Genomic DNA, 14847 nt, shown 5'->3' with positions numbered 1-14847 from the left:
TCTTGCATTTTCTTTGCAAGTTTTGGAGCTCCCATATAAATGAATGGAGCGAGCTGTGCAAGTGCGGCTACCTCTCCATCACCGGGGGTGCAATCGAGGACTGTTCTTCAGACAGATCTAGATCCCACATCTAGCAGACATATATGGCAATATCCTATTTTTATGCCATTAATGTAAGAGATGAGGCAATAACCACTTTAAGGTCGATACATATGTTGTGTCCACGGTGCATTTTTTACTGTCATTTTCCAAAATATCAGAAAGTCAGAGCAATATACGCAGCAAGAAGGTTAGGAGTAACTAGCTTAAAGGGAACTTGTCATCTCCAGAAACCCTATATACCTGCAGATATAGTGTAAATATGCAGGTAAATATTATTTATATCATATCTGGCAGGCTTACCAGAACAGCAGCTACAGGGTGAAAATGAACTTACTGTATATCCGTATATCCTCCCTGCAGCTGCTTGCTTTCAGCCATTGGAGAGGTGCAGGAAGCGGTTAATGTCACCATTCACTATGTTATGAGCAAGCTGTAATCACTCCTCAGCACATTGACTGACAGCCTGTTCTTCAGCGTATGTGCGCAATGTGTGTGTGTGCAGAGGAGGCTGTCAATTAATGTGCTGTAAAGTGATTACAGAAAGCTCACTGAACCTGGAAGCGAACAGCTGCAGGTAAAATATAACTTTATTTTCTCCCTATAGCCGCTGCTGTAGGAAGTCAGCCAGATATGGTATAAATGCTACGTACTAGCATATTTCCACAATATCTGCAGGGAAACTAACCTTTCTGGAAGTGACAGGTTCCCAATAATATGAAGCTAAAGTCAGGGGGTGTACTATATCGCACTCTCACATGAAGGAAAACTGAACGGTCACATATATTGGACTATAAAAACTTCCCTCTTAGTTTAGAAAAAATCTTGCATGTTATACTCAATATTCCCCTGCAATGTCAGACCACCCTGGCGACTTCATGACCGGGCAGATCTTTCTCCCTGCTTACCACCGAGCTGTGTCATCAGACTTTGTGCGGAAGCAGAAGTTGATGTGCGAATCATACGGCCAGTCCCTGTATTGCGGTCCGTGCTCCGACCGATTTCCTCAGACAGTTACATGAAGCCTAAGGGTATGTGCACACGTTGCGGATTTGGCCCTGTGGATCCGCAGCAGTTTTCCATGGGATGTACAGTACCATGTTATCCTATGGAAAACTAAAACCGCTGTGCACATGCAGCGGAAAAATCTGTGTGGAAACGCAGCGGTTTATTTTATGCAGCATGTCAATTCTTTGTGCGGACTCCGGAGTGTTTTTACACCCATTCCATTACAGGAATCCACAGGTGTAAAAATGCAGGCCAAATCCGCCCAAAATCCGCAGTAAAAACGCGGGTATTTTGACCTGCGGATTCTACAGATTCCGCGCAAAAAAATCTGCACACGAAACTGCAACGTGTGCACATACCCTAAGCCTTCGCGATTATGAAACAGGGCTTACAAAGTTAATGTATGCCAAGTAGACCTCCTGTACTATGCGCATAGCTTTATTCTTAGTAGATTTGTTATAAACTGTAACAGCTCCATTTTTCCCCATCTATGGGCCACTTTTTTGTTCTGCCACTAAACTATATCCAACACGTATGGAATGAATGCAATACATCACATGCTAAGCAGCTTTATAAATGCACTCAGCACATGTAATTGCCAAGGTTGGATTCATCAGCAAGTGCAATATAAGTGGGGAAACTTCGGCTGAAAGGCAATCTGTTACCACGTTTTTGCTTCCCCAATCTGAGAGCAGCATAATGTAGGGTTAGAGACCCTGATTCCAGCGATGTGGGCTGCTTAGGCTAGTTTCACACTAGCGTTTTGGAGCGCAGCGACGGCCTGTGCACGGCCGCCGCTAAGCCCCGCCCCCTGCCGCGCCCCGCCGGTAGCTCCGCCCACCGGCGCATGACGCTGCATGCGCCCTGCGCCCCCTATCTTTATCACAGGGGGCGCAGGCCGTGCGCAGTATGCGTTTGGCGGCGCATGTGTCCTTTTGACGGTGCGCCGACCTGCGCCAAACGCAACCTGCTGCAGTTTGGTTGCGTCGGCGCACCGTCAAAAAGGCGCATGCGCCGCCAAACCCATACTGCGCACGGCCTGCGCCCCCTGTGATAAAGATAGGGGCGCAGGGCGCATGCAGCGTCATGCGCCGGTGGGCGGAGCTACCGGCGGGGCGCAGCAGGGGCGGGGCTTAGCGGCGGCCGTGCGCAGGCCGTCGCTGCACTCCAAAACGCTAGTGTGAAACTAGCCTTACTGCAGTTTTTTAGTAAATCGCATTTTTCTCTACTGCAGATCTAGCTGTACTCTGAATGTTGAGTTCTGTATAACCCCGCCCACACCTCTAATTGGCCAGTTTCTGTGTACACTGTGCATAGACAGAAAGCTACCAATCAGCGGTGTGGGCGGAGTTATGCAGAGCTCATGAATATGGAGGACTACCTGACATGCCTACTAGTCCTCTAGTGATAATCTCTTGTAGATAACAAAAGTAATCCTATCAAAATTACAGCAAGCAGCCCAGTAAGTGACACATCGCTGGAATCAGGGTTCATCAGGGTTATTTTATAGTAATACAATTATTTAATAAACCTAATAGGTCAGGAGAGATCACAGATTACTTCTGAAGTCAAATCGTAGGAATGAAGGGTGAGCATAGGTCCTAAGTAGCAGGGTTGGATCTTTAACTGGAGGACGCCTAATATAGACCATAAATGGACAACCCCTAAGAACTGATCACATTACACCTACATCCAAACATCTTCTCATGTGTAAATTACAGTAAATAAACTGAGGCTCTACAACTACCACGTCCTCCATGATTACATTTACGGCGTTAATAGAAGAATAAACGACTGAACACTTTATACTGCCATTCAAAAATTAGGCAAAGGTCTATAGAAGTCGAATCCCGGAGAGAGGTACTAACTCAAATAGACAAGTACGGGGTCCGTCAATTCTGTTTATAATATAAGATAAATATAGAGGGGATCACGTTTTACCCTCGACGAAACGTAATCCAGAATCTGAGGCGTTGGAGGCCGCTCGTGAAGCGGCGGCTCCTCTGGAGGAATGCATACTTTATTTTGATAACTGGTGCTGAGTTTTAGAAGAGGAGCTGATTACAAGGAGGAGAGAACGATCTCGGTGACACACGTCTCAAGACTCCGCTGGCCTGTCCTCAAACACTAATAATCTACAAAGGGAATGATTAAATAAACGGCAATCAGGAGATAACCGTCTCCAAATAAACATGGAGGGTTCATGGTACAACACTGGGTAAATGTATCGGCTCCCCAGGGACATCTGTATATAGTACAGTACAATCCCGTTAGTACAGTATACCTTCCTATATGTGCTATTACGGTACGTTATATGATGCAATGGTGATGTATGCCATACAGTAGGGACCACCATTTACCATATACACATACTGGCACAGGCAGTGAACAGGGGCCATAAATGGCATATGCACATAACCTTACAGGTGCCAGACCTGCATCACTCCATCCAGATCCTGTCTACAGGTATCTTTAAATTGATAAAAGAGAGGATTGTCTGTTTGTTAGGTAATCCCTACATGTGTTGTGGCAGCAGCGGGGACTCGAACATATTTTTCGAGCACACCGAAAATACTCGGTTAGGACACGAGCATGCGCAGATAACACCTTATCCTAGCACCTCACTACTGCCCTCATAATATCCGTTTTAGTTGATTCCAAATGTGTTTATTGGTTTTGAGGTCAGGGCTCTGAGCAGCCGGTAATGATCTTCCACACCAAAATTCCCCCAACCGTTCCTTAATAGACCTTGCTTCCAGACAAACTCATGGAGAACAGAAAAGGGCCTTCTAAAACAGCTCCCAAAATGGTGGAAGCTACAATTATCCAGCATTACTTGTATGCCGAGGCATCAAGATGCTGGAAATAAGGGTCTGAGGTCGATCCCTGAAAAACAAACCTACAACATGATCCCACCTCCACAAATTTTAGACCTGACTCAATGCAGTCAGGTAGGTATCTGTTCCACTGCTCCAGCGTTACACCACTTCATCTGATGCCTGACATTGGGCTTCCTCCACTACACTGTACAGCTGGCATAATGTTCTCAGGACAGTAACATTCTCCAGACATTCACCAAACCCAGACTCGTCCATCAGGGAAGTGTTATCCATCACTCCACAGTCCAGCGGTGGTGTCTTTACACTACTCCATCCGATGCTCAGCTATGTTGTTGGTGATGTAAGGCTGTGTGCAGCTGCTCAGCCACGAACCTCCCGGTGAGGGAACCGTGTTTGTGCTGATGTTAATACCAGCAGAGGTTTGGACTCTGCAGTTATGGAATCAGCAGAGCGTTGGTGACTTTTCTGCCCTCTACTCCTCAGCACTCAGTGACCCCGCTCTGTAAGTTTAAGTGGTCTCCTTTCCATGGCTGAGTTGCTGCAGTTCCTTCAGCTTTTCAAAAATATCACTAACAGGCGATGGGAAATATTTAGGAGGGAAGAAACGTCATGAATGGACATGTTACACTGATGGCTCCTATTAGGACAATGCTGGTATCATTGAGCTACCTTTACCACCAGCCAATCTCTCACATGTTGGTAAAGGTAGATGGGATGGCTGGATGTTATAGACCGGGGGAGGGGAGGGGAGGGGCCGGATGTTATACACCGGGAGGGAGGGTGAGGGGCCCGATGTTGCACACCGGGAGGCCGGTGAGGGGCCCGATGTTGCACACCGGGAGGCCGGTGAGGGGCCCGATGTTGCACACCGGGAGGCCGGTGAGGGGCCTGATGTTGCACACCGGGAGGCCGGTGAGGGGCCTGATGTTGCACACCGGGAGGCCGGTGAGGGGCCTGATGTTGCACACCGGGAGGCCGGTGAGGGGCCTGATGTTGCACACCGGGAGGCCGGTGAGGGGCCTGATGTTGCACACCGGGAGGCCGGTGAGGGGCCTGATGTTGCACACCGGGAGGCCGGTGAGGGGCCTGATGTTGCACACCGGGAGGCCGGTGAGGGGCCTGATGTTGCACACCGGGAGGCCGGTGAGGGGCCTGATGTTGCACACCGGGAGGCCGGTGAGGGGCCTGATGTTACACACCGGGAGGCCGGTGAGGGGCTGAATGTTATATATATCAGGGGAGGGGGCTGAGTGGCTGGATGTTATACACCGAGAGGGGGCTGAGGGGCGGGATGTTATACACAGGGGGTGAGGGAGGAGACGTTATACACTGTGGGTGATGTTATATACCAGGGAGCAAGGGGCCGGATGTTAGGACAACATCTGCAACGAGTTTGTATGTTCTCCCCGTGTTTGCGTGGGTTTCCTCCGGGTTCTCCGGTTTCCTCCCACATTCCAAAGACATACTGAGAGGCAATTTAGATTGTGAGCCCCATCGGGAACAGCGATGATAATGTGTGAAAACTGTAAAGCGCTGCGGAACGTTGGCGCTATATAGAAACAAAGATTGATTATTATTATTATTATACAACAGGGGTGAGAGACTGAATGTTATGAACCAGGGGGGTGAGGGGCCGGATGTTATACACTCTGGGCGCGAGCGGTCGCATGTCATACACAAGGGGCAATGGGACTGAATTAATAACTTGAATTCAATGAGATCAAGACTTGTCCAAATACTTCTGTCCACATAGTGTATTTATCAGCATATGGAGCTTGTCAGGTTGACTAAATGGACGATAGCTTCTGTTTGCAATGCTTTGATCTGGCTTGACAGAAGTAACAGATGCAATAAAAGAATCCTTTAAATCAGCAATACCCTCACTTATTAAAATGGATGGCTCCCAGAAGAGCAGCACTCATGTTCTATAGTCGTGTATCCCTGCACGATCCATTATTACCTCTATACAGAACAAAGGGCAGGAAACACAGACTGAGAATACGATAGGGCTCTCACGTAACCGCAGCTGAAATATGGAATGAAGGCCTATCCAGGGTACACACACATCATCCATACACAGCTATAAAATGTTAAGTGCCTGGTTCCACAGAAGAAACAAGCGCGATGTAAAGTCTTCCAGGTTACTTCAAGGAAAGAACACGTGCGACATCCTCTCTTTTCATTCCACCTACACTTACATGATTTTCTGTTGGAGGCTTTCTGCGGCTGGGTCAGCACCACAGGTTTTCTTAGTGCAAATCTCCTGCAGTTGAAAGAGAAAGTCCATGAGAAACTATGAAAACTCAACATCTCCATTATGGGATTAGGACTCTTTATGAAACACATCTTGCATCTAACCCTGTTATTTTTCTTCTTATTTTTTTATTTTGTAAAACGACTATTGGAACCGAAATCAAAAAAACAAATTGCCATCTAATCTACGCAGGCTTCGACCAAAAATAAAACCACCAGCAGAATTTTTTTTTTTTTGCACTTTCCTTTTGTAACTGGTCCAAAAAAATGTTACAATACTTATTCCTGTAGAGTACATCAATGGAGATTGTGATACTGATGTGCTATTTTCCATATGGTCTTACTCCAATCTGGACCAGAACTAGTCCTATCGTTTTCTGTCATTATTCTTTTTTTGGCCAGACAGGCGAGGAAGTCTGAAATATATATATATATTTTTTGTAAAGTGTTTTTAAGTTCATTTTGGGACGGTCGTGACCCCTGATACTTGTGAACGTACAGTGGTAAGCTACAGTCAATATGTGGAAGCGTAGGACAAGTCAAGGCAGAAAAAGAGAGCGAGAGGAAGAGAGTGAACGTCATAGCTAACCTCTCCTGGAATTGTTTCGAAGGGATCAGTCCGGCTCTGGGATTGGCATCACCTTCGTGTTTGGCCTGCCACCAAGTTGCATCATCCTGGCACATGATCTGAAGTATATCTCCCTTTCTGAAAGCCAGCCCGGCTTCTTTACAGGGAATAGCTTTATCCTCACTAGGATAGTAGTCAAAGAGAGCTTTAACAAACATCTGTAAGAGAAGGGAGGAGAGCAGATTAATAAAACATGGCACACCTGACGCCCAAGAACCGCACGTCAAAAATCTTATCACGAGACATCACTTGCCTGTATTCCACTGAGCACGTCTAAGGAACCTTCTTCCAACTAATACATTCATTTTTATCTTAAATTTTTTTTTTTTAAATTATCTATTAGATTCCACAATATTAGAGGAACTGTCTAGCCTTGGGGTACAAGTCTGAAGTCACTCTACGTAACTGTAAACTTTGGTGCCGGCTCATGACCATAAGTATGCGATTTGCATACATGCGGACATGTGCAGACTAGACGTGCGCGGCCATGTCTAGTCAGAATGTGGCAGGAAGTATGTGGCCGACATCGGAGGATTCACAAACCCGCCGTCACATAGAGCGACAGCAGACTTGTAGCCTATGGCCCAGAAAACCCATGCATAAGTTATATAGATCTGTCATGAAACTGGTGTACTTACTTTGAAATTCCAAGTCACAATGAGCAGTACAACCATGATATGAAGATGAGCATTTTAGCTTTAGCTGGGCAGCTTTCTAAAAGGATTATACAACTATTCTCATGAGGATTTTCACAGTCATTACACCAGCCTAATCAGGTATAGGAGATTTAGTTATTAATGAAGGCAGTCCTCTTTGGGAAATCTGGCGACAGATCCGATAGTGTTCCAGTCTGAGTTGGAGACTAAGACACAGATGCTATCTTTTTAACAAAAAAAAAAAAAAACGTAACATTCTGCATTATTTTCTTATGCTAAAGTGTCCGACATCATGACGGACACCCAGCAGATCCCATTATAGGTCAAAGGGGTCGATTAGGAGTCAACAGTTTTCATCATTTGACGGATCAGGGCCACAGACAATGTTACTGTTCTGCTCCTTGGCTGGAACAAAATAATAGAAAGGAACAGTGGACAGAATTTAATACAAATGCGCCGGCTTTTATACTCTATCGTTTACAAAAAAAGAAGGATCACAATGTGGGAATCATATCCATCATGGATAACAGTGAGGTAGAAGACATGATGCCACTGAGGACGGCGCCACAGACCCCTCACATTGCGTGAGGGGTCTCCGTCTCCATGGGTCCTCTTGGCCATTCCAGTATTTCTGATTGCCACTTCAGCACAGCATTTGCTGCAGAACCCATCACATTGTCATGACCTCCATCACAGACACTAGAACGACCATCAGCATTGGAGCAGTTGGCAAACTACAATGACCAGCATTCCCGGACAACCACAGGCTATCCGTGCAGGTTTGGTTTTGTAGTTTGATAATGGCCGCATCAGCTTTGAGAAAAAAAGATCTGAAGGACTCTGGTCCTGTGTCCATCACGGTGCTCCACATTAGCTGGGCAAACCTCTTAGGCTGGCACTCGATTGCTGGCATCCTTGGCACCGGTTACGATTCGTAAGTCCCCATTATGGCGTGACACACACAACGTCACATGAGGCCTAGAGACTTGACAGTAATGAGGATTTATAATCACAAGTGGTGTCCGGTATGACGGCATTTGAGTGTCAGCCATGGAAGTTCACACTGCCCTGATCCGGCTGCCACCGACTACCGACTAGGATGCCGGATCAGGGTCCTACACAGCCTTTTTCTCAAATCCAATGACTTACATCAGTTTTTTTATCCATCATTCCAAAAGAACACAAATTATTGTAAGGCTCTGTTCACATCTACATTGTGGTTCCATTTCTCACATCTTTCCTTCATCGGACAAACAACAACAATGCTAGATGGACTCTCGTTGGCGCATAATGGAATACGCTGGCTTCCATAGTCTTGGCGGGATGAATAACGCTGGATGTTGTTCTATTTTCCCCCATAAAACCTGACAATCTACAATGTAGGCTCCAAATGAGCATAAACTAGTGCAAAGTGATGAACCAGTATCAGACAGAAAAGATAGAAAAGAATTATCAGCACTTCCTGCCCATAACTGCACAGACCCGGGAAATATTCATAAGCACACGGGTCTGAACATATTAACAAATCCAACAAGAACCGTTGTGACTTCAGTAAAGTAGGGAGCAGCGATTACCTTGCCATCGTTGTTTGGCGACTCTTCTTTGATACTAGGTATGATTTTAAAAGTTATGGCACCTTGTGACTGGGCCTGGAATAACCAGAGATGACAAAGACTGTTAGCTATGTATTTAGTATTAGGGAAAAAAGAGAATTAGCGGGGGATCAAAGGAAAGAAAAAAAAAAAACACAATGAGACTGATACCACGGTTTCACGCAGAATCCAGTTACTATCACATTCATGATTGCCGAGTAATAACAAAGTTTAAAGGGGAATCTATCAGCAGGCTTTTGTTATGTAATCTCAGAGCACCATGGGGAAGGGGCTGAGACACTGGTTTCAGTGATGTGTCACTTATTAGGCCTTGTCCTGTAGTTTCAAGTGTTTTATCTGCAGGAGATTATCACTACAGAACTAGCTGCCCACTTTCAAAACCTTGCATCAATATCAATGCAGTGAGAAATGATTTGTGGGCGCCTTTGAGCCAATTTTTTAGACTGGATTACATACCAAAATTGGTGTGAAATAAACTTTGGGCGAATATTAATACGAAAGGGAAGGCAGGTGGGCAAATTTATGGGTGCTCCAAAAGGTGCCCCAAAAACACTAAGAGAGCAGATGTGCTTATATTGATGAGTGGCCAGAAATCCTTATAGGATGAAGTGAGAATATATTTGGAATTCTGATATCTTTTGCCCGCAGACACACAGAAACCTCCAGTCACACCACAGTTTAATGTAAATGGACAAATCTGCTGCCGCAATGGAAGAAGTGACTTATTTTGCATCTAAATCTCACTGCAATTTTGTCTGTAATTATATAAATTAGTCCAACCATGTAAGCAACTGTGGTCGGAAAGTCATGGCTACAGTGCTGGCTGACTGACCGCCGACATCGCAGAGCTAATACATAACACAATCATTGTGAAATGCGGCAAAACAGTAAAAAAACACCCAAAAACGCTACTTTATCATTTTTTTTTTACCAATATATGAATGATTTCTTCAGGTTTTTTATCTTCCACGCTTATTCCGTTCACCTCTCTCAGTTCATCACCCACGTGGATGAGACCTGCGGAAATTAAAGACTTATACGTAAGCTGAAAGTCACATTGTAGATCAGATGTGATCGACTCAAACAGAACAGATCTCACCGCTTCTGTCCGCAGCTCCTCCCCGCATTATCCTGGCCACAATGATGGCGCCCGTACTCTCATCTTTCTTTATAGTAGCCCCCTAAATAAAATAAAGAAAGAAATGTAACACAATAGAATGTGACTAATCTGGAGTTTTGAACAAACGGAGAAAACGTAAAGAAAAAAAAAATTGGTCATAATACAATGATCTGTACCTGAAAGACAATTAACGATTTTCATGGTTTTTTTTATTTTTTTTTTTTTGAGCTGTCGCTTTCCCTCTCCTTCGAAGAGCCATAACTTTTTTTTTATTTTTCTGTCAATATAGTTGCATGAGGGCTTGCTTCGTTGCCGGACGAGTTTTACTTTTTTCTATGTACAAGTACATAGATACCAAATATGTATAGATTTTTTTTTTTTTTTTATTTAAGTGGTGAAAAAAATTCTGAAATTTCTAAAAAAAAAAAAAAAAAAAATTTTTTAGTTATGCCGCCATTTTCCGAGACACATAGCGTTTTCATTTTTCGGGACCTGGGGCTGAGTGAGTACTTTTTTTGCACCCTGAACTGATGTTTTTATTGATAACATTTTGGGGTAGATTCGATATTTTAATCACCTCTTATTGTATTTTATTGCAATGTGTCATCGACCTAAAACAACAATTCTTCCGCACTGATTATTTTTCTAGTCACGTCGTTCACTGATCGGATTATTTGTTTTCACAGTTTGATACATCGAACATTTCTGAACGCGGTGACACCAAATGTGTATTATTTTTTTATTGATTAAATCAGCCATCAAGTGTAGGGAAAGATGCGAGGTCAGCGTCGGAGCCTGCATCAAAGGCATGGACACGACCTGTGACGTACAGTAAATGTGTCAAATGTTGTGAAAGAGTTAAACGATTACTGTCGTTTCAACAAGGTCAAGAGTATATAACAAACTTTTAAAATATATTTTATCTCAGAAATTGATTTATTTCTCCACTTATGAGCCTTTTCTTTTCTCCACAGAAGCATGGACTCATCATCAGCTCTGAAAAACTACTAAAAACAGTCTTGCTCAAAGTAAAATAGACTATCAGTTCACTGATGGATCAGATTACAGATGCCTATTGAAGTCTATGGCTAGGAGAAGGGAGGTACTTTCAGTGCAGTGAGAGACTTGGCAGATCATAGAGCAGCAGCTTCTAGTAAATGATTTATCTTGCCCCAGAACTGGATTCACAGCTACACTGCTCAATACTGCAGTGTAATGTCAGCCATGCTGCTGAATATGTACTACATAAAGACAAGAGAGCAGGAATCCCTTATGTCTGTGTGTGCAGTGTATGGGAGACATCATAGCAACTAGTTTTCACACAGTAGCTCAGAGAACACTGGAAACTAGAGGATGTAGGTGTAAAAACATATAAAAAATGCAGGATACAAGTCATATAATAACCAGAAATAGTATTATCATGTACACACAGCTTATTCCGACAGGTATGCTTTAAGTGGAAATCAGCAAAAATAAAAGTTGTACTTCGCCATCTACAGCAGTCCCATAAACAGGAAACGAAACAGTGCTATATGCAAAAGAGGCAGGTAGGGCAGCATGGTGGAACAGTGGTTAGAACTATATGGTGGCTCAGTGGTTAGCACTTTTGCTTTGCAGCACTTTATCCCCACTCATTAGTGGGAGTGAAATCTGCATCAAATCTGCAAGTCAAAAATAAGCAACGTGTGCATGAGGCTTCAGGATTTTCGTTCACTTTGCCGGCATCAGGAATCTCTTTAGGTTTTGTGACAAATCTGTGCAGAAAAAAAAAACCACGACAAATCTGCAATGTCTGCACAGGCCCTAAGGCTGGGGGCACACATTGCAGATTTGGTGCATTTTTTTTTTCCAAAGTGAATGAGAAACCAGTGTCATGTACATGTTGAGTATTTCTGACTTGCAGATTTCGTGCAGGAAATAATTTGCCGAGTGTCGATTCTCTGTGCATTTTTCACCCACTGAATGCACAGAAAAAGCGTAACAAAAAAAGTAACGTTTTGGAGGCTGCGGTTTCCTGCCATTATATGCAAACATTTCTGCAATCGAATACCGAACGTGTGCACACACCCTTAAGTGTCCCTAACTTTTCGATGTTCCCATCAGGCGCGGTGACATGTGCCCTCACTATGGGTGGCACTGTTGCAACAGGAATAGTCCAGTGCCCGGGGGGTTATGGAGGGCGAGATATCAGTACCTGGTAGAGTACGAGCAGGGGTCGGGAGTCGCCTTATTGGAGCGCGGCCAGAAATATAAAAGGGAAACAAGCTCAGAATAAAAGAAAATAAAACGAGCTGTGGTGTTTTCAGTCATTTTCTCCAGAAACATGCCTGATGTTTCTTGTGTTTGGCTTCATTCGGAGAGGGGAAAAATAATGACAGTAATGAATTATCAGTGAGGTCCTGTGCTGGATTTACACATTAGGGACAAGAAATCCACATAAACCCAAACACAAAACTTCTCTTTGCGTGGTCTGTGCCCAGACAACACTTAACTATACCCTGGAGCTGAAAACAGCCTCAGTAAATAGCCGAGCCGCTGTCTTGCCGTCCGACGCCAAAGATGTCTATCTAGAGACAAGCGCTCACTGTATGAGTCACTGAGACACTGCATTTTCTTTTTTTTCTCATTTTTCCCTGCGCTCAGAAAGCGACTTTACAGACATCTCTTCTCACTTCCTCCTGACAAAAACAAATATTCTACATAACACGTATAAAATTTCCCGGATATTCCTTTTTGCAATAAAAATAAGTGCAGCCATTACCCAACAGATATTTACTTAACACCTTCCTGGCCGGACGGCGCACATCGCTATTTCGCCGAGCTGGTGGGAGATGGGGAGGAAAGGTCTTTACGTTGTGGAACCTCATCCTCTTGATTGTGTACTGCATGTTTTCCAGATATCCCCGAGCAGATATCATCTTTCCGTAGATGATTATCCGGAGCGGAGTCGGGCCTTAGCCCTGGATATTGAAGCACAATACACCTACGACACTCAGCGGGGATCCTCCGAGCCTTTTACAATTACCGTTATCAATCACGCAGATGAACGGGTTACAAGCAGGACGTGGACATTTCCTTTTACGACTCCGCTGACTAAATAAGGCTGCTGAGTTACAGTATGACAGTAAATCTATGTACCTTATGTGATTGGGACTCGAGAGATTATGCAGGTGGACAGATCATCTAGGTGAAAAATGAAAAGAAAACTGGCCATACACATTCTGTAGCTGTCAGGCGATTATTATTTGGAAGGGACTTCTTAATTCATTTGAAATAGTCAACCTTTTACAAACAAAACATAAGAAACTTTGTAATATATGCTATCAGAGAAATTGACTTTTTCTTTCTCCACTCATGAGCCACTTCTTACTCCTGAAGTCACCATAAACTCTAAAATAAGTACTGGTCAAAAAAAAAAAAAAAAAAAGAATGACCGCTCACTGAGGTATCAGATTACAGTTGCCTATTTAAAGGCCCCGTTACACGCTTCAATGTCCCAGCGATCCCACCAACGTGGATGGGATCACTGGGACATAGTTAGCTGATCGCTGGTGAGCTGTCACATAGGCAGACTCACCAGCGATCAGGACCAGCGAACACGTAGGTATCCAGGGTAAACAGCGGGTAACTATGCGCTTCGCAGCGCTTAAGTTATGCGCTGTTTACCCTGGATACCAGCTCCCAGCGTCTGCTGTATGGCCCTGGGAGCTCGCTGATCGTTGGTCTCTCGCTGTCACACGCAGCGATGTGTGCTGTCCAGCTGGAGACTAAGGGCCCCGTCACACATAGCAACTCACCAGCGATCCCGACAACAATATAAACGTGTCAGGATCGATGGTGAGTCAATACATGATCGCTGGTGAGCTGTCAGACAGACAGCTTCACAGTGATCAGCACCAGCGACGCCGAGCGCGCGGCGTTGCTGTGTACTTTAGTTACCTGGGTTTCTAAGGGACGTGCTTCACTTAGAAACCCGATGTGTACCTTAGTTACCAGCTCCCTGCATCAGCGCGCTGGTAACTAAGGTACACATCGGGTTTCTAAGTGACGCATGTCCCTTAGATACCCGATATGTACCTTAGTTACCAGCTGATTGCTGGTCTCCCGCCTGTCACACGCAGCGATGCGTGCTGGCCAGCGGGAGACCAGCGATTAAAAATGTCCAGGGCTTTCCAAGAGCGATCAGCGATACCGGCAGGGGGGCCGGTCGCTGATCGCTGTCACACACAGCGATCTCGCTGGTGAGATCGCTGTTGTGTCACAAAACTTGTGAGGGGGCTCTAACGATAGATTTATGGCCCAGACCATTAGGCAACGATTAACGATCAGCCAACTGATTGTTGCTACGTGTCACACGCAACTATGTCGTTTCGACATCGCTGCAACGTCACCAAACTGGTGCTGTAACGGGGCCTTTAGTCTATGGAGATGGGAGGAAGGGGGAGCAGATGGACGCAGGGAGAGACACAGATAAACAGTGCTGCTGCTTTGAATTAAAAAGCTGGGCCGAAAGTAAAATGTATTTTAATCCAAAAACCCTATTTATTTAATGGAATAGTCTAATCTCTTTTTTTAATTTACTTTAATTAAAAAGTCCTTACAGTTCCCCCGCCACTCTAACAGCTTTATA

General features: G+C 44.7%; 1 protein-coding gene across 6 annotated transcripts in view; it reads right to left on the bottom strand.

The window, feature by feature from the left end:
- The window catches only part of MPP7 (MAGUK p55 scaffold protein 7), a 434998-nt gene that overhangs the window by 134560 nt on the left and 285591 nt on the right, over nucleotides 1-14847 (bottom strand). For all 6 annotated transcript variants that reach the window (XM_073581723.1, XM_073581726.1, XM_073581725.1 and 3 more), the window contains 5 exons: nucleotides 10197-10278; nucleotides 10029-10114; nucleotides 9059-9133; nucleotides 6790-6986; nucleotides 6146-6210 (listed from right to left, as the gene is read on the bottom strand). In XM_073581723.1, the coding sequence (XP_073437824.1) occupies nucleotides 6146-6210; nucleotides 6790-6986; nucleotides 9059-9133; nucleotides 10029-10114; nucleotides 10197-10278 (505 nt within the window). The remainder of the gene's footprint in view (nucleotides 1-6145; nucleotides 6211-6789; nucleotides 6987-9058; nucleotides 9134-10028; nucleotides 10115-10196; nucleotides 10279-14847) is intronic.

Source organism: Dendrobates tinctorius, unplaced genomic scaffold, assembly GCF_039654945.1.
Source record: "Dendrobates tinctorius isolate UK_male_01 unplaced genomic scaffold, ASM3965494v1 ptg000070l, whole genome shotgun sequence".
Classification (NCBI taxonomy): Eukaryota; Metazoa; Chordata; class Amphibia; order Anura; family Dendrobatidae; genus Dendrobates; species Dendrobates tinctorius.
Note: the sequence above shows the minus strand (reverse complement) of the source record. Positions and strands in the feature narration are given on the sequence as shown.